We start from the raw sequence: 21661 nt of genomic DNA, 5'->3' as shown, positions 1-21661 counted from the left end.
CTAATGAAATATGGCCACTGTTGTGCCTTCTTTGTAGCTGCATCGATCCTCAGAGATGTTGACACTTAGAAACATGGAAATATGCAGTTTCCATTTCTGATTCCTCTATAAGGGCTGGTGTATATTCACTTACCTTACCCATTCTGAAGACTATATTGTTCTATAGTCTTTGACGTTGAGTGCAAGGTTGTTGCTGCAACACCACTTAAATGGCTGATACACCTTGCTTCTAAGCACCCTCAATTTACCATCTGAAATTCTGCCAACAGTAGTTACGTTGTCAACAGATTTATGATGGCATTTGAGCTGTGACTAGCCACAAAGTCATGGGTGGAGAGAAAGTAGAGCAGTGGGCGAAGCACTTTGTATTTGCAGTTTGTTGTCTTTTGCACACCGGGTAAACACTCATATTGGTGTGGTCTTTCATTGATTCTGTAACTGGTTATTATTCGATCATACATTTATTGAGTATGCAAGCAAAAACAACCACAGGATTGCATATGGTGACACGCATGTACTTTATAATAAATTGACTTTGAATATTGAACGTTTAATTTAGCATGCCCAGTGTCATGGATCATACAGCAGAGAGACATGCTGTGCATATTCTGAGCATCCACTTACTCTGTACACAGGTCCCATTGATCAGTACTTGGTTCATAGTCCACTGGCAGCTTCAATGCTCATGTACTTCTTAAATGTTGTGAAACTAACTGTATCCTCCTGCTCCTCTTTGGGCAGTGTGTTCCTGTTTTAAACTACACTTCAAATTAAAAAACATCTTCCTCAAATCCCTCTCAGCCTCTTAATAATTTGCTGGAATCTGTGTCCTCTGGTTTTGGACACCTCTGCCAAGGTACATGGTCTATATGGACTTCACTAAGTCCTTTGATAAGGTTCTGCATGGTAGGTTGATTAAAAAAAATTAGATCATATGTGATCCATGAAGAGCTGGCTAATTAGATATACAAATTGGCTTGACGGTAGCAAGCAAAAGGTAATGCCAGAAAGTCATATTTCAGATGGGAGGCCTGTTGCTAGTGATGTTCCTGAGTTCATTGCTAGTAATCTATATGGACAGTTTGGATGAGAATTAGTAAGTCTGCAGATAACACTTAAGTAGGTGGAGTCATGAACACTGAAGATACTTGTCAATATATACAGAGGAATTTTGATCAGTTATAGTGCGGAGGAGTGGCAAATGTGGTTTAATTTGGATAAGTACAAGGAGTTGTATTTTGGAAGACTCTGGAAGGGCCTGCAAGACATTGCTTTCTACAAAGCGAAACCCAATAGCATGAATGGCAGCGAGGCTTCACTACCAGATGAACTCTATGCCTTCGATGCATGCTTTAAGAGGGAGAGCACAACTACAGCTGTGAAGATCCCTATTGCACCTGATGACCCTGTGATCTCTGTCTTCAAGGCCGATGTTAGACTGTCTTTAAAGAGAGTGAACCGTCACAAGGTTGAAGGTCCCGATGGAGTACTTGGTATGGCTCTGAAAACCTGTGCCAACCAACTAGCGTGAGTTTTCAAAGACATTTTCAAGCTCTCACTGCTACTGGTGGAAATTCCCACTTGCTTCAAAAAGGCAACAATTATACCAGTGCCTAAGAAGAAAAATGTGGAATGCCTTAACAACTATCACTCAGTAGCACTCACATCGACAGTGATGAAATGCTTTGAGAGGTTGGTCATGAGCAGACTGAACTTCTGCCTCAATAAGGACCTGGACCCATTGCAATTTGCCTATTGCCACAATACATCAACGGCAGACGCAATCTCAATGGCTCCCCACAAGGCTTTAGACGACCTGAACAACACAAACACCTACATCAGGTTTTCGTAGAATCTCAGATGGTGATGAGAGGATGTACAGCAGTGAGATCTGAAAACTAGTGGAGTGGTGCTGCAACAACAACCTGGCACTCAATGTCAGAAAGACAAAAGAGCTGATTGTGGACTTCAGGAAGAGTAAGACAAAAGAACACATACCAATCCTCATAGAGGGACCAGTTCCTGGGTGTCAAGGTCTCTGAAGATCTAACCTGGTCCCAATATTTCGATGTAGTTATAAAGAAGGCAAGGCAGCAACTGTACTTTATTAAGAGTTTGAAGAGATTTGGCATGTCAACAAATACAATCAAAAACTTCTTTAGTTGTACCATGGAGAGCATACTGACAGGCGGCATCTCTGTCTGGTATCGAGGGACTACTGCACAGGACTGAAAGAGGTTGCAGAAGGTTGTAAATCTAGTCAGCTCCATCTTGGGTACTAGCCTACAAAGTACCCAGGACATCTTCAAGGAGCGGTGTCTCAGAAAGGCAGTGTCCATTATTAAGGACCTCCAGCACCCAGGGCATGCCCTTTTCACACTGTTACCATCAGGTAGGAGGAGCAGAAGCCTGAAGGCACACACTCAGTGATTCAGGAACAACTTCTTCCCCTCTGCCATCCGATTCCTAAATGAACATTGAATCTTTGGACTTCACTTTTAAATCGTCGAACATCACTTTTTTAATATACAGTATTTCTGTTTTTGCATGGTTTTAATCTATTCAATATACATAATTGATTTACTTGCTTATTTATTGTTATTTTATTACAGAATTATCACTTTTTCTCTGCTAGATTATCTATTGCATTGAACTGCTGCTGCTAAGTTTAAAAAAATTCACGTGACATGCCGGTGATAATAAACCTGATTCTAATTCTGATTTCGATTCTGGAAAGACAAGTAAGGGTACGGCTTTCACTGTCAAGGTAGAGTCCAGAGGAGTGTAGTAGAACAGAGGGAGCTTTGGCTACCAGTTACAAAGTGTCCTGAAAGTGGTGTTGCAGGAATGCAGGTTTATTAAGGCAACTTTTGGCATCCTGGCCTTCATCATTCAAAGCATCAAGACTAGAAGTTGAGATGTTGTTTTGCAGTTGCACAAAACATTGAAGCCACATTTGGAATATTGTGTTCAGTTTTGGTCATCCATCTATAGGAGAGATGTTACTAAATTAGAAAGAGTGAAGAGGATGATGCCAAGAATTGTGAATGAGTTATGGCTGAGCATGTTGGGATTGTTCACTGGAGCATGGGAAAATGAGGGGTGATCTTATAAGGGTGTAGAAAATCATAGGAGGTGCAGGGCTATGGGTGGAGAATCAAGAACTAGAGGGCATAGATTTAAGGCAAAAGGGAAGAGATTTAAAAGGGACCTAAGGGGCAACTTTTTCAGTAGGAAGATGCTCAGTCTGTGGAATGAGGTGCCAAGGGAAATAGATGAAGATATTTAAAAGGTACTTAGACAGGTACATGGAGAAGAAACATTTAGAACAGGGGTTTTGAAGCTTTTTTGATGACATGATGCCCAGCCATTGACTGAGAAGTCCATGGACACCTGTTTTAGAAGGATATAGGGCAAATGCAGGAAAATTGGATGAGCTTAGATGGGAATCTTGGACAGCATTGACCATTTTAGCTGAAGGGACCATTTCTATACTGCTTGACCCTGGTTCTATGGTGTTTGCTATCTCCTTGTCCATATCTCTAATGATTTTATGTCCCTCTATCATGATTCTCTTTGGTCTCCAGTGCTCCAAGGACAACAAGCCCAACCTATCTCAACAGAAATACTTAATCCCAGGAAATACTGCAAGTGCTGGAAATTTATACTCAGGAAATTCTGTGAATATTCAGCAGAGCAGTCCATATTTGTGTGAAGTGAATGTTAATGTTTTTGTTCAAAGACAATATCCTCTTCTCCCCTCCAGTTCATTCACATCAATTTTATTGTGTGGAAAACAAAACTGTGAGCATTATTGCAAATATAGCCTCATCGGCATCTTGTAAAGTTGTACCAAGACCTCCTGCACTCGTACTTTATGTCTCATCCAATGAAAGATAGACATCCTGCATGCTTCCTTCAGACATCATCTTCATGTGATGCTATCATCAGGTATACTTGCACCAAGGTTTCTGTGTTCCTCAGTAGTCCTTAGACCTCTATCGTTCATGGTGTACACTTCCTGCACTGTGTGTGAATCTGAGATACTAAAACCACCCCATCTGTCATCAAAATCACTCGACTGTCAGAGTCACTTAAATTGATATTTATTCCTCAGTCTAATGCTTGATCAGAGCAGCAACTAAACCTCTTGACCATGTTTTATACATTTTAGAGAAACAGCGTGAAACAGCCTCTTCTGGCCCAGAAATCATAGTGTCCAACGACCCACCAACTTAATATTTCTGTAATCACAGGACAATTCACAATAACCAATTACCCTACCAAGTGGTATGCCTTTGGAATATGGAAGGAAACCCACTTGTTCATTTGGAAAATGTATAATCTCTTTACAAGTGGCACCAGGATTAAACTCTGAACTACACATTCCAAGCTATAATAGCATCATGCTAACCACTGCATACCGTGCCAGTTGCTGCTGACTGGTCGTTGTGTGAATTATACACCCACAACTGACCATCACCTCACACTTATCAGGATTACATTCAATCTACTGCTGCCATGCTGACCAAGTCAAATAACAATCCCCAGATACTGCTTTAAATCCAGCAAAGGCTATTGGAATTCTCTGTCAAGTAATTAAAAATAATTTGGTATCTAATTATGAAAGGTTAATGTCAGTAATATTGGGAGTGAAACTGTCAAATTATCCTGATGAGTTAGGCGGAGCAATCAAATTTTGGAATGCAAATCTGGCCCTTTCCCCACACCTTGCTCCTGAGGCAAATTTTCATTTGCCCTCAGTAGTGTATCAGGGAAAGGCTCAGTGCTAATTAGAACTTTAACTCAGTGGTGATGAAGAGGAGAGAGGACTAGTTGATGTATTGGTGGTGTATTACATCTTACTCGGTTTTGAATGGTTGAAATATGTTTGAAAGTAAAAGGGGAATATGTGCCCTCAGTTTTAGCTCGAGAATTTTACAATGTCATTATGTATAAATCTATAGCCCTAACCGTGATTCACATTATGTTTGTAAACCAAGAGGAGATTGGAATTAATGTTTCAAAACCATGAGATCGTACAGTGGAAGGGAAGACACAAAAATTTGTGCTAAAGTTGGGAGTATTTAACATTTGTTCACAGAAAGTGGGTGTCTCTGGGAGAAGGGCATAGATATCTAATTGTGGAGTAGCAGGACACTAGCCAATGTTGGTAATGACATTTTATTTCAGATTATTTGATCATTTGATTATTTGCCTGCATTTAAATTCCTAGCACCAGGGATAAAGACCACTCTGTAACCAGAGACCAGTGCTCTCTGTACAGTGGTATTTAATTTATTTGGAATAAGTGACGGTTGGATAACATAGGTTTTGAAACCTGAGAGTGTGGGAATATGTTTACTATATACAAGTTGTAATGGAGACATCTGATGGGCCTTTTTTGAGATCTAACCATGGATCAATGGAAAAGGGCATGTGTGACCTCAGATACTATTTGCTGATGTGACTCTGTCACTCTGTCAGATGGAAGGATGCTGCACAACAGAGGATCAATATTTGGTTTGCTTTTGTACACTTTCTTCAGATTTGAGGACTGCACTTACTGAGTGTGTGGCAAATTGGGACATTTCAGATTCACCAAGAGAGGTGTAACCCAGGAACAGAAGGATGGAATGACCGGGGGCAGGACGTGTGGTTCATGTCTGACCTGGGAAGGCAGGGCAGTTGGGTCTTACAGGGATGGGGTGGGAGAGGTTACAAACCAGGGTGTGACCTGATTAGGAGAACAGGGAGGTTATTGTGTGGTTCCATGGGTGGAAGGGGTAATGTACCCTGGGTGGGGATGGGCTGGTGTGATGGGGGAGGGGATTTGAGTGCCCAGGAGAGTTAGACAATATGTGACCCAGGCAGGTTTTTCATGTGGAGGACAGTGACAGCAACATTTGCCAGCACCCCTGTAGTAAATGCCATTAAGACCCACTATTTATCAATGCATTTACTTATTTTGTGATATGTAATCTGTCTGTCTGTCTTTCTTGCTCTGCTCTCTGTGTGTACATGCATTTGGTTACCCTACCAGTGACCCAATGAGCATTCATTAGTGTTCTCATGTTCCAGAATATGCTCACTTGGAGCCCTGGCTCAGTTCTAAATCATTCGGCTGTAATTTGCAGTTTATCGTGTTTCACTTGGGAAATTATCTCCGATATGAAAAGTTTCCAAGTGATTTTTACTGCTCAGACAATCAAAGAAAGCTGATCAGAACATGGGAGCCAAGACACAAAAGCAAAGTCATACTGAGGATAATATTGTGGATCTTGCCACAGAGGAAAAGGAACAAATTCTGACTTGAGAGTGTGATGTGAGAGACACTGGAACTGGCCCAAGTGAGGTGATTCCTCTCATCAGAGGCACCGTCTCAACTGAGGAACTAGTGAGGAGAGTGGGGTGGGAGGGCAGAGATAAAGGCATTACAAGAGATCTTGTTGGGGGGAGAGCAGTATGTAAGAGAGAAAATTGTGTATTTGTGAGGGCAAGGATGTACTATATGCATTGTAGTGTGGCAGGAGAAAGGAGGGATGTGAGAATGTTGGTGGATCTGGGGGTTGAACTGTGGTAGTTGCTGTGTGTATTTTGTGAATGTGTATTGGAGGAAGTGTAGCTGCAAGATGAGGGTTCCCCGGTATCCACTGCCACTAGTGGAAGGTCCTGTTGGTTTAGGAGGAGCTGTCAGAACAGGTGAACGAAGGAATTACAAGCCATTTTGTAGCTGTCAGCCAGTGTCAGCGCAGTTGGGAACCCTCGGTTTCGATTAAACAAAATTTAGTAGGTGGGTAGTGAAAGAATTCCTAACCCAATATGTAGACAGGCTGAATAGAAGAGATCTGGTACTCAACAATCAACCTGGTCAAGGGACAGATTTCTTATTGGGTGAGCATTTTGGAAACAGTGACCACTACTCCGTTCCCTTTAGCATAGCCTTGGACAGGGGTAGGAGCACTATGGAGAAGTATTAATTAAAGGATTGCAAATTACGAAGTGATTAGCCAAAAATTTAGGAGCTCTGTACAACAGAAATATGAAAATTATTTAGGAACCACATTCATGGGGTTATGGATATATTTGTCCCATTGAGGCAGGGAGAGGTGGTCAGGTGAGGAAATCATGCTTGGCAAGAGGATTGGAGCATGTGTCCAGGGATTGTGATTGAACAAATTCATTTTCACAAGATTAAATGCCCCTTCATCCCTTTTGTCAGGTTTTGGGTTACTAGGCTCTGACGGTTTCCTCAAGTGTTTCTAGGAAAAAAATTGTAGGATACTCTAGCCTAGGCAAATATTGGCCTAGGCTAGGCTAGTTTTAACTTTTTTCAAAAAGTCTGCTTATCAAATAGCTTTGAAGTTATGATTCTAACAAGTGAGCTTTGAGGGTTTCACCACAGAATACGGTTGTTTGATTTAATTGTGTTCTAATGTATTTTGACATGGCATAATTGCAGCAGGTTTACTAATCTATTTCTGCAGATGTACTACTGCTCGTGCTATGCAAATCTGGGGCTGAGAATGGATTTATTGAGTGCACCAAGAGGTCTAATATTTGATGTAAGGCAAGTATTAGAATTTCACAGTCAGTGTAGCAGAACAGAGGAAGGTTGGTTACCAGTTACAAAGTGTCCTGAAAGTGGTGTTGCAGGAATGCAGGTTCATTAAGGCAACTTTTGGCATCCTGGCCTTCATCATTCAAAGCATTGAGACTAGAAGCTGAGATGTTGTTTGCAGTTTTACAAAACATTGAAGCTGCACTTGGAATATTGTGTTCAGTTTTGGTCACCCATCTATAGGAGAGATGTCGCTTTAGAAAGAGTGATGAGAATGATGCCAGTCAGAAAATATGTTTGAATGTTCAATGTTTGTCTCTGTGCTGATGAAACTTTGAGGGTGGGATGTTCTGTTTGTTATTTTATTGTCTGCTACTTGATGTGATTGACGTTCTCCATTGGCCAAATGCCTGATTTATTCAGCTGCATTATGTGTTACACATTATCGTGCTCACTTCTAATTTCCCCATCAGCAGAGGGAGTCACCTCAGGAGCAAATACAACACTCCACTTACCATGTTTTTGACTCAGATGGATGAATTTATTTTCCATCTACCATGTCCTTGTCTATTCAATCAACCTGTCTATTTCTCTAATGCCACTCTTTGAACTACTTGCAGCCAACATAGTTGAAGTTGCACTTTCATCAAGCTTAGATATTTAACACTTTCCCCCCTATTCCAGTCAGTGACACACACTGTCTAGAGCAGGGCCCCAGTACTGATCGCTGTGAACCCCTCTTTCACTCAGTCACACACACTGAGTAAAGCTGAGCCTTAGGACATTGCATACAGCTGGGCCTGATCCCCTTGGTTCTGCAAACATTACAGCTGACAAACAAAAAATCAAATGCTTTTCAGCTGCTTTCTCTTCATTCGCCAATTAACATTCTTATACAGAATACTTTAATTTTACCTAATAATCTATTTCTTCATGCTTCTAAAAGCCCAAATATTTGACATTCACTGTTTGACTTTAATTTATACTACTAGTTAGAATCATAAAAATAAACTATTTTTGAAATGTGGTTTGCTTTCAGAAATATTTTAATTTCTGATCATAGATCCAAAGTGGACAATTTCCCAGTACGTGGTGCAGTGGAACAACTACCAAAAGATATTGACGCACATGATTGAAGAAGGGGTTGAACGGCTTAGCTTGATGTTCAGATGAGAGGGACACATTGTGGATACGAACATGAGCTGAGCGGAAAGAAAACTGTGAGGTCAGTTTATTATCACATGGGATAGAGAACAGAATGACACTTGCTCATCTTCTCATGTTTTTTCACTGCAGTGGCGATGTTGATCTGTGAATAATTTGTCTCTGACAGGCAGGGTCCTGGCACACTATGAAACCTCCACACACCCCTGGAAGGGTCCAGATACTCAACCTCCTCCCCGTGATATAAATTGACATTTACCATCAATTATACCCAACTCCTCTGTAGTCCACTGTCCTACATTTTCTATACATACACCTTCCTTGCTTTCTTTCTCTATATCTGCTGGGTTCATAGAGTAAAAGGCCGTGGAAACTGCCTCTTCAATTTGTTCATTCCAGCTAAGATTCTTCTCTGAGCTAATCCCATTTGACACTGTATAGACAATAAAGCAAAATTTTTTCTTTTCATTTCTATCCACATGCCTGTCCAAGTGTTATTTTAATGTTGTTGCTGTACCTGACTCTACCACCACCTTTAGCAATACATTCCACATGCCTACCACCACTATGTGGACATTCTTGCCTCTCAGTCCCCTTTATACCTTTCCTCTCACTTAAATATATGCCCCATAGGTTTGGATCCCTTACCCTAGGAAAAGACAGAGACTATTCTGCCTGTACACCTCATAATGTTATAAAGCTTCCTAAGGTCACCTCCTCAGCCTCCAGGAAGACTACCCAGGCCTAGCTGATCTCTCCTTAGAACTCAAGTACAGGCAACAATCTTTGTGAATCTCTTCCACAACCTGTCTAATTAATAACAGCCTTATTATTCTGTGCACAATACTCCAAGTATGATCTCACTAACAGTTTGTATAATTGTAATCTGACAACCTGACTCTTATATTTAGTACTATGTCTGATGACCACCTTCACCATCCTGTCAACCTGTGTTTATACTGGTCTGGTTTAGCTTTTCAAAATGCATGGTTTTGCAGTTGTCTGATTTAAGTTCCACCTACAACTCTGTTGCCCATTTTTCCAGTGACTAAGATACTTCTGTAAACATTGTGTTACATACCCCATGGGTATCTTGTGACTACCTCATGACTATGATGTAATTGAGTATCTGGTGAGCATGATGTAATGGTCTTGTGATGGTAGGGTGATGTAATTTCCCGCCAGTGAGAGGTCATGTGATGGCCTATTCCAACAGATATAAAACTGGAAAGCCTTGTTGTGACGCAAGTCAGTTAGTTGTTTAATTCGTCAGTTACTCCGTTATGCTGTGTAGTTGTCTCATGATGGAGTTTCATTTTAAAGCGGAGTTTTACTCTCGATTGTAAGTTGTGCTGGCAGTTTTCAAAACCACTGCTAGTTGTGATTTGGTTTCTACTGCTTCAATTCAGTCAGAGAGTGAAGAATTTATCGAAGTATGGAAAAGTCGAAGGATCGAGTAAAGTTAGTGTTGTTGGCAGTAATACAAGATCGACCTTATTGAATCCTCATTCAAAGAGGTATTAACCTGCATCTGAGATAATCCCTGCTATAAAAGCAGAAAGGGTTGGACACAGTATTATTCGCCACAGAAAAGGTCAGTTTCTTTAAGCCATTTTTCTTTCCTTCATCGTAAATCCTTCAGGCAAGGCATATTTCAGCTAGGATCAGCAGTAACCTCACATCGTCGAGGAATTTGTTACTTCAGGAAGGTCTCTCCCAATTGACTGTATAAATCACTTGGACTTTTGCATTTATCACTCTAAGAACTGTATTCGCATTTATCGCTTTTAGTTGCCGTATAGTAGTTAACTTCCAGTTCATTTAGACCTTTGTTTACTTTTCATTTGTTGTTGAGCTGAGTTTAAATAAAAGTTTATTTTATATAAAAACCTGTCTCAATTCTATATTCATTGTCGCCGGATCATAAACATTGTCAATCTTCACTCTGCACTGTACCCTCAACACTGGTATTGCCTGCTAACTTTCTTACCATACCACCTACATACTTATCCACATTACAGCTCAATAGCTTCCTGAAATAAGTAACACAGCTGCCCATGGTGGAAAAGAGTGCATATGGCATGCTTACCTTCACTGGGCATGGCATTGAGTATCAAAGACAAAATGTCATACTGCTGCTGTATAAAATTTCAGCTCGGCCACATTTGGAGAATTGTGTAGAGTTCTGGTCACCACATTACAGGAATGGTGTGCAGTCTTTGAGAGCGTGCAGAATGTTGCCTGCATTGGAGAGTATTATTTACAAGTTTGCTTGTTTGCTTGTTTTTTGCAGTGTCTGAGGCTGAGGATGATCTGACATAAGAATATTATGAAAAGCCTGAATAGAATAGATAGTCTATCTTTTTCCCAGGCTGAAAGTTTCAAACAACAGAGGACTTTGCTTATGGTGGGTTTGTAAAGCTAAATAGAAATTTGCAGGGTACATATGTTCTACAGAGGGCAGTAGATGTCTGTTCCGCACTGCCAAAGGATAGTAATATTTAAAAGGCATTCAAATAGACACATTATCATACAAGAAAAGCAGAAATAAAGATGGCAGACAGGGATTAGTTTGGCCATGATCAGCACAGACGTAGTGGTGGACAGAGGGCCTGTATTGTTCTACTATTAATATACATGACAATCAGGAGACACAGCACTGAACTTGAGTCAAAACACTAGTCTCCACCACCATCATGTGTCTCCCACCACCAAGTCAATTTTGTTTCCAATTGGCTAACTCATCCTAAATCTCATGTGTTCTAACCATCCAGACCAGCCAACCAGAAACATATCCAAGACCTTGCTAAAGTCCATGTGGACAATTCTACTGCCCTGCCTTTGGTCACCTCTTCAAAATAATAATAATAAAATAATAAATGTACTTTGAGCTTTTGAATCTGAGGCATGATTCCCACACACTTCTTTTCTCTTCATCGGGCCTTTGGTACTTCTTGACATTCAAGGTTCCCTGAATGTGCTGCCTTTGCTTCCACACACATGGGAATCCATTGACTCTGAACTCTTATTGTTTCACCTTTGAATGATTTCCACTTGTCAGATGAGCACCAACCTACAAGGTGCTGTGTTGCCAGGTCCTTTTCCCGTCTAATGTTTTATATTGAAATTGTCCTTCCCACACTTCAGACATTCATTTGCCAATACCAAAGTACTGGTTAAAACATCTCACTTCAATGCACTTTACGAATTACACTGACTCCAAGACTTTCAGAAAATGCAATCCCAGTTAACTGTAGGAAAGTTGAAATCCCCTACCTCTACAACTTTATTGCACTCGTACCTCTGAGCATTTTTCTACATATCTTACCCTGTATCTATTAGTGACTTTGCAGAGATATCCAGTATAATTCCAGCACCATGGCTCCTGCTTGTAAAGTTCTAGACTAGTTTCTTCTTAATGGTTAAACAGAACTGCATTCTCTGCATAGTTCTTTTATTCAGCTGTCATCTTTGATTTGTTGTTTACACCTCAGTTGTTGATAGAATCTTATAGTGGAAGGAGTTTGATTACTAATTGTAATTGGTAAATTTATGAAAATGGATGAGATGGATTTGGCTTCATTAAATGTACAGATCTATTGTTGGGCTCAATAGGAGAGGTGGGATCCATACTCCTCCCAACAATGCACTTATCCAAACCTCTTAAATGTCGAAATACTGAAATAAAGCATGAGAAGAATTAGAGGGTTTAGTGAGAGAATGGGTTTATATCCTCAGAAGCTGGGAGGCTCAACTATAAGTGGGGGTCTGAAGATTTGGGTGAGCTGAGGGAATTCCATTGGCAGCTGTGAAATGATTGTATGACCCAGATGGTGGGGGTCTTTTGGGGGAACTTTTATCTTTATAACTCAGTTAAAATAAGAGTGTGAGGATTGGATTTTTATTGGACACCCTTCAATATTGAGTCACTTCTCACTTATGAAAGCATCAAGTTAATTCATGTAATCTCGTACATTGTATATCTAATGTGTCCATTTTCTGTCTGTTCCCGTGGAAGATGTTCAGCAGAAACATTATGAGTCTTTGTGGGCACAAACTAAAACTCTGAGAGGAACCATATTCCTGATGAAGGAGAAGGTGAAGAGTTTCTCACGAGTAGATTAATACACTGGGCTCATGGGTAGTTCTGCTTTCCAAGAGTGGAGACTTGTACAACGTGAGCAGGGGCAATGGTACAAAGCCATGAGATGTGGAAACAGAAATATCCCCATGGAGAACTGGATAAAATTCAAACTGATCAATTGTTCCAGGGCAGCTTTTCCTAGGGTAAATCCAAGTCTGGGAGTTCCCAGAGTGAATCCAAATCTGCAAGTTCAACAACAGTAACTGGAATGCTAGGAATTGGGAAACCAACAAGGATGCAAAAAAAGCTTATAACTGGGCCACGTGAAAAATCTAACAATTCCAATTTGTCTTTAGTTTCAAGTTCCAGAATTTAAACTCCATTAATTGTAGAATAAACGAGAGAGCTGATTTAGGATCAGTATCCCTACTTTAGGAATGCCCTGGGAGATATCTGGAAGAACTTGGAGGGACTGTTGTTTATATCTGATGGTTTGGATGAATTCAAGCACAGAATAGATTTTGCCAACAGTCAGAGACTGGTGTGAAGTGTCTGACATTGTGTACAATTTAATCCAGAACAAGCTACTCCCAGGGTGTTCAATAATCAACACCAACTGCCACTGTATTGCATTTAATTGAAAAAAGTAAAGATCAGTGTCTGGGTTGAAATTCTGTTATTTGTTGGTGATGATAGGGAGAATATTTGCCTGTTGCTCGCTGCCACTTACAGTATGCGTGGGAGGGAGGGGAGCTGGGGAGCGTCTTCAGGGTTCTTATGTATCTTTGTCATTAATTCTTTGGAGCACTTCTCTGTTTTTGTGGATGTTTGTGAAGAAAAAGCATTTCAGGATGTATATTGTATACATTTCTCTGACATTAAATTGGACCTTTGAACCTTTGAATATTTTAACAATTTTTTTGAAGATCTGATAGAGGCAGCAGCTGTTTTCAAACATGTGAGGAAGCACAATATCCTGTACACCTTAAGTACAACCCCTCTTACTGCGAGCTCCTCAGTCTGGCACTGGACCCTTTCTTCACATTGAGCCACAGAGGCGAACAATGAGCACTCAAGGCCACCACCCACTTAACTATTATATTTACCTGAAGAAGTCTTTCGGTGTGAAACATCAAGAAGACTCCCTAAGAAGGGTTTCAGCCTGAAATTTCCATCGATGCTGCCTAATCTTCTGATTTCCTCCAGCATTTTGTGTGTTGCTCGGATTTCCAGCATCTATAGAATCTCTTGTGTTTTTCTTTACCACATCCCGAAATCATGAGATTGAAAGCCTCTGTGATGTGTTACTGAAGGTTGGTCAGATGGCCTTCACAGGTGTGTCTGAGAAGATTGTGCTTACAATATAGGGATTTAATTAAGTACAATTTGCAAACATCCCAATTTCTAATGGAACTTCTGGAGAGAGAAGATTGTGTCCGGAGCATTGTGTACACATTCCCACACCTCAACATCCAAGTGTTTGTAGCCACATTTGCATGATTCGTGATTTCAGATCCCAGGGATATCCTAAAACTTCTCACTGAAGCCCACAGCAAGAAAGATGGGTGATTTGAGTTCTTTCTTCACTTTGTTATTGGTCTCTCCTTTCCAGGGTCAACCTGGGGCCTGGAAAGTTTCTGGGTCCATTTCCTCATCAAACACCCTGCCACATAATTGACTGGGTAAAGGAAGAGGTTAAATGCCCGATTGGAAATGCATGGAGTGAAGATGGCAAAAGGAGCCTCCTGGACATATTGCACTAGCTGTTGGGTTTTAGAGTAGTGGACTGTCTCAGGCTATACTGGGATCTGAACAAATGCTTTCATTTACTGGATTACAACTAACCTGAATTGGCTTTTGGTGTTCTCTCATGCCATTGGGCTCTGATAAAATAAACACCTCGATCTGTGTGCCACCACATTCATTGTGAGGGGCTTCAGCAGCTGGGAGCCAGGCTACACAATTGCCAAAGTATCAAGGTAATTATTAATTTATCTCTAACTCTACATTGCAAAATTGCCCCACTTTGTTGTTTTAATATGGGGGGGTAAGAAACATTCTGTGTAAAATTCTGATGCTGTTGATTCTGACCCATTCTGTCAAAGAACCAAAAGATTGGTTGGTAATAATTCCCTTAGGACTATAGAGGCTGAAATGGCTCCTTGGGAAGGGATGTGGCAGACTTCATCAGCAGAGTAAACAAAGGCCAGTGATTTAACTGTAATTAATCACTTTGACTGCTGTTTCTCAACTGCCTATGATACATCTACTGTTGCCCCTACATCACTCAACCCATCCCCACACATCACATTCTCCCTCCGTCATTACTACTCCCTCGCTTAATCCTCCTTTGCCCTCCCAGTTCCTTACTGTTTCTCTCTCGTCTCCCTGGATCTTTTTCATACCTTTACCCTTTTCTCTCTCCCTTCCACTTCCCCGATTTATGTGTTTATTTATTTCTCTCTCTCTCTCTCTCTCTCTCTCTCTCTCTCTCTCTCTCTCTCTCTCTCTCTCATCTCTCTCTCTCCCTCTCTCTCCTCTCTCTCTCTCTCTCTCTCTCTCTCTCTCTCTCTCTCTCTCTCTCTCTCTCTCTCTCTCTCTCTCTCTCTCTCTCTCTCTCTCTCTCTCTCTCTCTCTTATCCTCTCCTTCCACAGGCATTATACCCCTGATCACATTCTCCATCCCTTCCACAACGTTTCCTTCTTGCTATTCTTCCCTTCTTCCTCCTTTCGTTCCCTCCTTCCCTCTCTCTCATTTCTTCTTCCCCTCACTCACTTTCTCGTCCTCGGTCCCCCTATCACTTCCTCTCTCCTTACTCTGACGAGCAATCACCCGCTCACCCCAGTCTCTCTATCACACAGTGGACTGCGCTCTACAGGATGAGCAATTCACGTTAATCTACACCATCGCCACTTTCGTCATGAACATTGGCGGTGATAGCCATTGGCTTCTTGGTTCGATTACTGTCGGCACCATGGTGACCCGCTTCGTGGCCATGTAAGTTCCCTCTGGTGAGCTGGGTGTGGAGAACAGGCAGTAGCGATTGGGTCAACGGGGAAAGCTACCGACGAACTGGAGTCCGGGAGGCGCAACTGTCACGTGGATGACGAGGACGAAGGGAGAGGGCTTTAGACGTGTGGAAGGCGCGGTCATGATTGGTTCTGAGAGGAAAAGAACGAAAGAGATCGAATGGAAAGGAGAAGCAAGAGGATATGGTGCAATGAAAAAGGGAATGAGATATAATACCGATAGTAGATCACCCAGTAGTAAAAGGAATCGGGCGCAATTCTTCGACGGAGTTCTGGGGAAGATTTCTAAAAAAGGCCAGTCGAATTATTACATCGCCAACCGCCATGTGATTCGAAAACTCTGAGGTTGGGAACGGTGATGAAGAATAGGGTGCCTACTCCGGGTGGTTATGGGTGAGGGAATGCCTGCGGGAGGAGGTGGGCATTGAAAGCCCCGTCTCTAGGTGTCCCAATTCGTATTCGTATCTTCACAGCTTCTTCTACACTTCCGCAACACTGATGATCGCCCTTCTCCACGGCTGGTGAGTCTGGTGTGCGTGTGTTTGTTAATATGTGTGTTTGATGGAAAGAGATATAAGTAGATGCCCATTCTATCTGTTACACTGGCAGCTTATAGCCGGGCCTTTCCTCACATTTCCTATCACCTGGTAAGCCGCAATTTTGGAAGAGTTGCACTAAAGTGCAGCGCAGAGGGACTGCCGAAATACTGAGGGAACGCCGACATGCGGTCGGAGCAGTTCAGAGGGAGCGGTGGTGCTAAGAGTACAGAGCCGACAACTTAGTTTTACCGAGGAAATAATGATTTGTAATACCGTTAGTGTAGAGGGAGTGATGAACTCTCAGCATGGCAGGTGCTGAGCTGCGCCGCAGCGCAGGAAGGGAAGTACAGCCTCAGTGTTGTACTATGGGAGCTACAGTGCTGTTGGCGGTACTACCGAGGGAGCGCAGAGCTGTCGCAAAGGTAGGAACGCACTGTTGGACAAGAATCTATCCGCAATAGCGGGCGCTGTTTCTCATCAGACCTTTCACCTGATTCTGTCACGTCATGTCGATGTAAAGATATTCCAGCCACTATTATAAATAAATGCTGTGACGCCACAGACGGCCCTCGATACTTATCTTTAAAGCACTGTCTAAGTTGTTAGAACATGCGGCGCCAGGAACTGTTCCTACTGGTACGCCCAGGCACCTGGGTTGAAATAAATGTCTCCTTGTTTGTCCCACGTGATTGGACAATCGCTGAAACTTCTTGCTGCAGTGAAAATTTTACAACTAGAAAGCAGTCAGATTTTTCTTTGTCTCTCTCACTTGCAACTTCGGCAAAGCTCCTGTTTCCTGCACTTACCCTACTTGGACTGGGCGGAGCTATCTTGCTGATATCAAACGTACAGGGTAAACGCTCCTCTCCAACTTTGCAATGCTCCCTCAACATATTTCCTCAGTTGCAAACACTCTTTTCAGCAACGGCGACCCCTCAATGCGGTGCTCACAGAGTCGCGCTCATTCCGCACTCCAGATTTCACAGTGCAGCGCTCTATCATGCTGCGACCCGCACACAGTGCTCCGCTACACAAATATCACCCCCCCCCCCCCCCGCCCCACACGGCGTTGTGCTGTTCATTTTCGGATTGCGGCGCTACTTGGGTTCTGGTCTCCTGCGAAGCGGCGCTCCCTCGGCAATAACTTTCCTCAAATGAAATGCTCCCTCAGGATGACTCTCTGACAATATATTATTTGAATGTTGTACATTGAATCCCATATAGCAGCAGCTATGCAAGTAATCCCCCACCTATCGGTAGGGGATTGCCTCTACGCGTGTCTCCGACATCTAATCACAAAGTGTAAGGGGGCCCTTGATAGGGTGTTGCAATTTATGTGGTGAAATATTGGGTTTCAATATTTAGCCTTCTTCCTGACATCCCGCTGAGTGTTTATTAGGTACACAACATCCCCCCAGGTTGGAAATCTATTTGGAAGCAAGCGCTCTATTGTTATCACACTGTACGACGGAGCCTACAATTCATCACCAGCAGTGTTTCTGGTTGTCAAGGTAAGAGCTCCAAGCACCTACACAACTTTGAATGTAGTTCCTATATCTCACATTGGGTTTAAACAAGACTGGGATTGGTAAATAAGCAGGAAATTGCCCACGGTCACAACACGTTTAGACAGTCTGACCAAATGGGTAAAGGGGAAACTGAAAGAGAGGAAGATATATTCAAGAAGGGCAGAAGACATCGGTGCGGGATTAGCCCCGGGGTACAAAATGATTTGGATGAGAGAAATCAGAATCAGGGAATTGTTGAAGCAACAATTCCTTGGGATGCTCCAGTGTGAGAGACTATGGAATGGACGGAAAAGGATGGGTAGCAGAAGGTGGCAGGGGGAAACAGAAGTTATGAGATTAGCAGACCGAACATAGTGAAGGTTTTTTTTCAGGGCGAAAGCGCTCGTGATACAGAACAGGAACATGGATGAATGGGGGGAGGGGGGCGGTGGTGGTGACTGAAAGACACACTTTCTCACCCTCTACATTTTCCCTCCCGCTCTCTTCCCCTCCCTGCAGGTGTTGTACGAAACTGGTTTCTCCCTGAGATCCATCTTCCTATTCATCAGTTCCCTAAGCCTCTTTCACATCGTGCGCACTATCTTTCTGATGCCACGGACACATATCCCATACCCCATTCCAGAGGGATATACCTACGGGTAAGGCAGAGCTGGGCAATACATGGAGGGGAGGGGATTGGGAGTCAGCGTGGTTTGTGTGGAGAATAATAGACACCCAGGAGTGAGTTACATCTCGGCCTATAATTGTGGGATTCTTAGGGTTTATGCAAGGGATATCATATCCCAATGAGTAAGTTACAGGCCCCCAATCTAATCGTGGGGTCCTGATGGGACAGCAGATGGATGGAAATTAGATAGAGGATGAAATCTGATGGAGGGAACTCGTTTGGGACTGAAGGACACGTTACATATAGAATAAAGGATACTACCGGGAGGAAAATAACTGTGGTGTCGAGAGTTATATGGAGCGTAACGGATACAGAAATCACAATGCAAAATGGAATCTAACCGTATATTTCTTCTACTGGGGGTTATCTACAGAACAGCAAACCCCAGCAGTGAGCTGAAGGTTGGAATCTAATTATTGTGTTCAAATGATCACTCACAGGGCAAAGATGAATGCAAGAGAATAATGGTCGGGCATCTTATCGGAGCGTCCATGCAATTTATATATAGAATAATACCTATCAGAGGACGTGTTTGCAGGCTGGAATATATTCGATAGAATCGTAAAGTTTATATATGGAATAACAGATAACCAGGAGTGGTTACTAGCCAGTCAGTAATCGAGGTTTAAATGCAAGTTATAAGTAGAACGGACACTCGGGAGAATGGAAGATATGCAAAGGTTAGCAGATGGAGCGGGATTATGTCGAAGCTAACCGGTGCCATATACCGAAATGTAAACGGACATTAACTGGATTTTCCATGAATTCAATTCTTCATTACATGATCGTTTTGGAAAAATGTTTCGCACTAGTCCATCTCCTCCACAGTAAATCGCCCGAGAGCTGGTGCGGCCACCTTGTCTATCCTAATAACATGTAGTTTATCGAATGTTTTCCCTCATAGGGTGACTTGAAGGATGTTTAAATGGTTCGCGGTTCTCCCGTGAAGAGCAGACGTTCCATCAGAGGCGCTCCAACTGGGAAACAGCCAGAACTAGGAGCGAGAGCTTGGAGCAGACCGGAGGAGGAGCTGAAGAGGGAAGGGACGACGCGGTGGTTGGGGGGGAGAGACGGGAGGATGGAGTCCAAAGGGGATACGGCAGAGATACACGAAAGTAGTGATGGGAATCTCCAGCCCAATGGGAAAGAAGGTAAGAACTACCCCAGACCATGTTCCATTCCCCACTCAAACACCGGCCCTCACCACTATTCTGCCCTTCTCCTTTCTGTCCCTCCTAGCCTCATTCTGTTTCACTGGCTTTCTTTTCCTGCCTACTCTCCCTTCTCTACCATTTCATCCCTTGACCACCAAATCAACTCCTTCCAAGCACTGCACTCTAACCTCAGCCCGCCGTTTCCCAACCTCCCCCCCCCCCCCCCAACCCCAAATCCCACATCCTCCCATATCCTCCCCTTCATTCCTCTCTGTTTTATTCCTTGGCATCAAAGCAACGACATCTAAACTTTGTGCTCTAACCTTATCCAGCTATTTCTCTCCTCGACTCCCCTTACTATCCCCACCATCCTCCAACAGTAGCTCCCTTCACTATATTCCCGGTATTCTGCCCTAACACCACCTCTTTCTATAGCACCACGCGTATTACTACGTCCGTGCGCTTCGCCTCCTTTCCCCCATTCCTTCAGTATCCATCCCCTTCCTGCACTACCATTACTTCCCTACTGTCTCTTCTCTTCCACGTCCCAAAATTCCGCTTCCTATGGCTGCCTACCTCACCCCACCCCCATTTACTCTCTACTCTCCACTGTACCTCTTCATACCAGCCTCTCTTTCCCTGCTTAACCACAAAAAGCCCTTGACGTCTTTCCTCCTGCAGTCTTTTCTACCATTGCCCCGTCATTCTGCTACCCTTTCTGCGCCTCAAGCTCTGCCTCCTATAATCCACCTCCCCTGTGGGACTACAGAAGCAGGATGATGCTGAAGGGTTGCGGGAGCGCAAGGAGCGCTTGGAACGAATAGGATTGAATGCATCAAATATCTGCATGTCTAGCTTTGCTCGCCACGTTACAAGAAGTGCGCTAGAGATTCCATCGTTTGTTGGAGGCACTAGAAGGACAAGAGTTATGAAGAGATAAGGAAACGACTGGGCTTGTTTTCCATGAAGGAATGGAAGTCGGGGGGTCAATTGATAGCACCGTGTAAGATAATGAGAGACATCAGTATGGTCGATTGTCATTTCCCCCAATATCTTTGTATAAAGATAAACCAAAAGTAAGAGGAAAACGTTTTAATGGGGTCTGAGGGCAAGGTTTTCGGAGAGCAGTTGATATTGGGAACCCGCTGTCAGAGTAGCTGCTGAAATTATATGCAATCACTACGTGTAAAAGGCATTTAGACAGGTTCGATGGCCAAATGGTTTCCCTATGACCTGAGAAGTAAAAATGTAAAATATACAATGATTTATGTTACACAAACAGCTTCCTCCACTGTCTGAAATGAAAGGACATTGCTCTATGATGCGGCATGGTCCCGATGGGGAGAACATCGCGGAGGACATAGATTCGTAGAGCACAGACATGAGCGCATTAGGCTCACTTCATCCATACCCAACGTGATGCTCTCTGCACTGACCCTGTTTGTCTGCGTTCGACCTGAATTCTGCTACGCTTTTCTGATTCAAGTTCTAGTACAAATGTCCTTTAAACGTAACTGCATTTGCCTATGCTATGTCCTCAGGTAGGTCGCTCCAGCTATTCACCATCACCTTACTCCTCGTATCTCCTGATAATGTCTCCCCTTTCACCTCAACCCTTTGCCCTATAGCTGTACACTTCGCTTCCATGGGATAAAGATCGTGGCTGTCTCTTGTATCTTAGTCACTCATAATTTACAATGTTGAGTTATGTAAATTGTGTGAACAGGGTAAATTGGGAAACTGATTTATAATTATCACATGTACAGAGACACGGTGAAACATAAACGTCTTTTACACGCCTTTCATATAATTTCAGCACAATGGTGCATTGAATGCGAGGGGAAAACAATGCAGAATAAAGTCTGACAGTTGCAAAGAAAGTATAGGGCAGGTTGACAATAAGGAAAATAGGCCACGACGAGATAGATTGTGA

At 42.8% G+C, this 21661-nt stretch overlaps 1 protein-coding gene across 1 annotated transcript in view; it reads left to right on the top strand.

Annotated features, from left to right (window-relative positions):
* LOC140734012 (equilibrative nucleobase transporter 1-like) overlaps positions 1-21661 on the top strand; it is a 33653-nt gene that overhangs the window by 3381 nt on the left and 8611 nt on the right. The window contains exons 2-6 of the mRNA XM_073057591.1: positions 15656-15807; positions 17098-17231; positions 17768-17889; positions 18406-18545; positions 19529-19725. Coding sequence (XP_072913692.1) covers positions 15656-15807; positions 17098-17231; positions 17768-17889; positions 18406-18545; positions 19529-19725 — 745 coding nt within the window. The remainder of the gene's footprint in view (positions 1-15655; positions 15808-17097; positions 17232-17767; positions 17890-18405; positions 18546-19528; positions 19726-21661) is intronic.

This window comes from Hemitrygon akajei, chromosome 10, assembly GCF_048418815.1.
Source record: "Hemitrygon akajei chromosome 10, sHemAka1.3, whole genome shotgun sequence".
Taxonomy (NCBI): domain Eukaryota; kingdom Metazoa; phylum Chordata; class Chondrichthyes; order Myliobatiformes; family Dasyatidae; genus Hemitrygon; species Hemitrygon akajei.
Note: the sequence above shows the minus strand (reverse complement) of the source record. Positions and strands in the feature narration are given on the sequence as shown.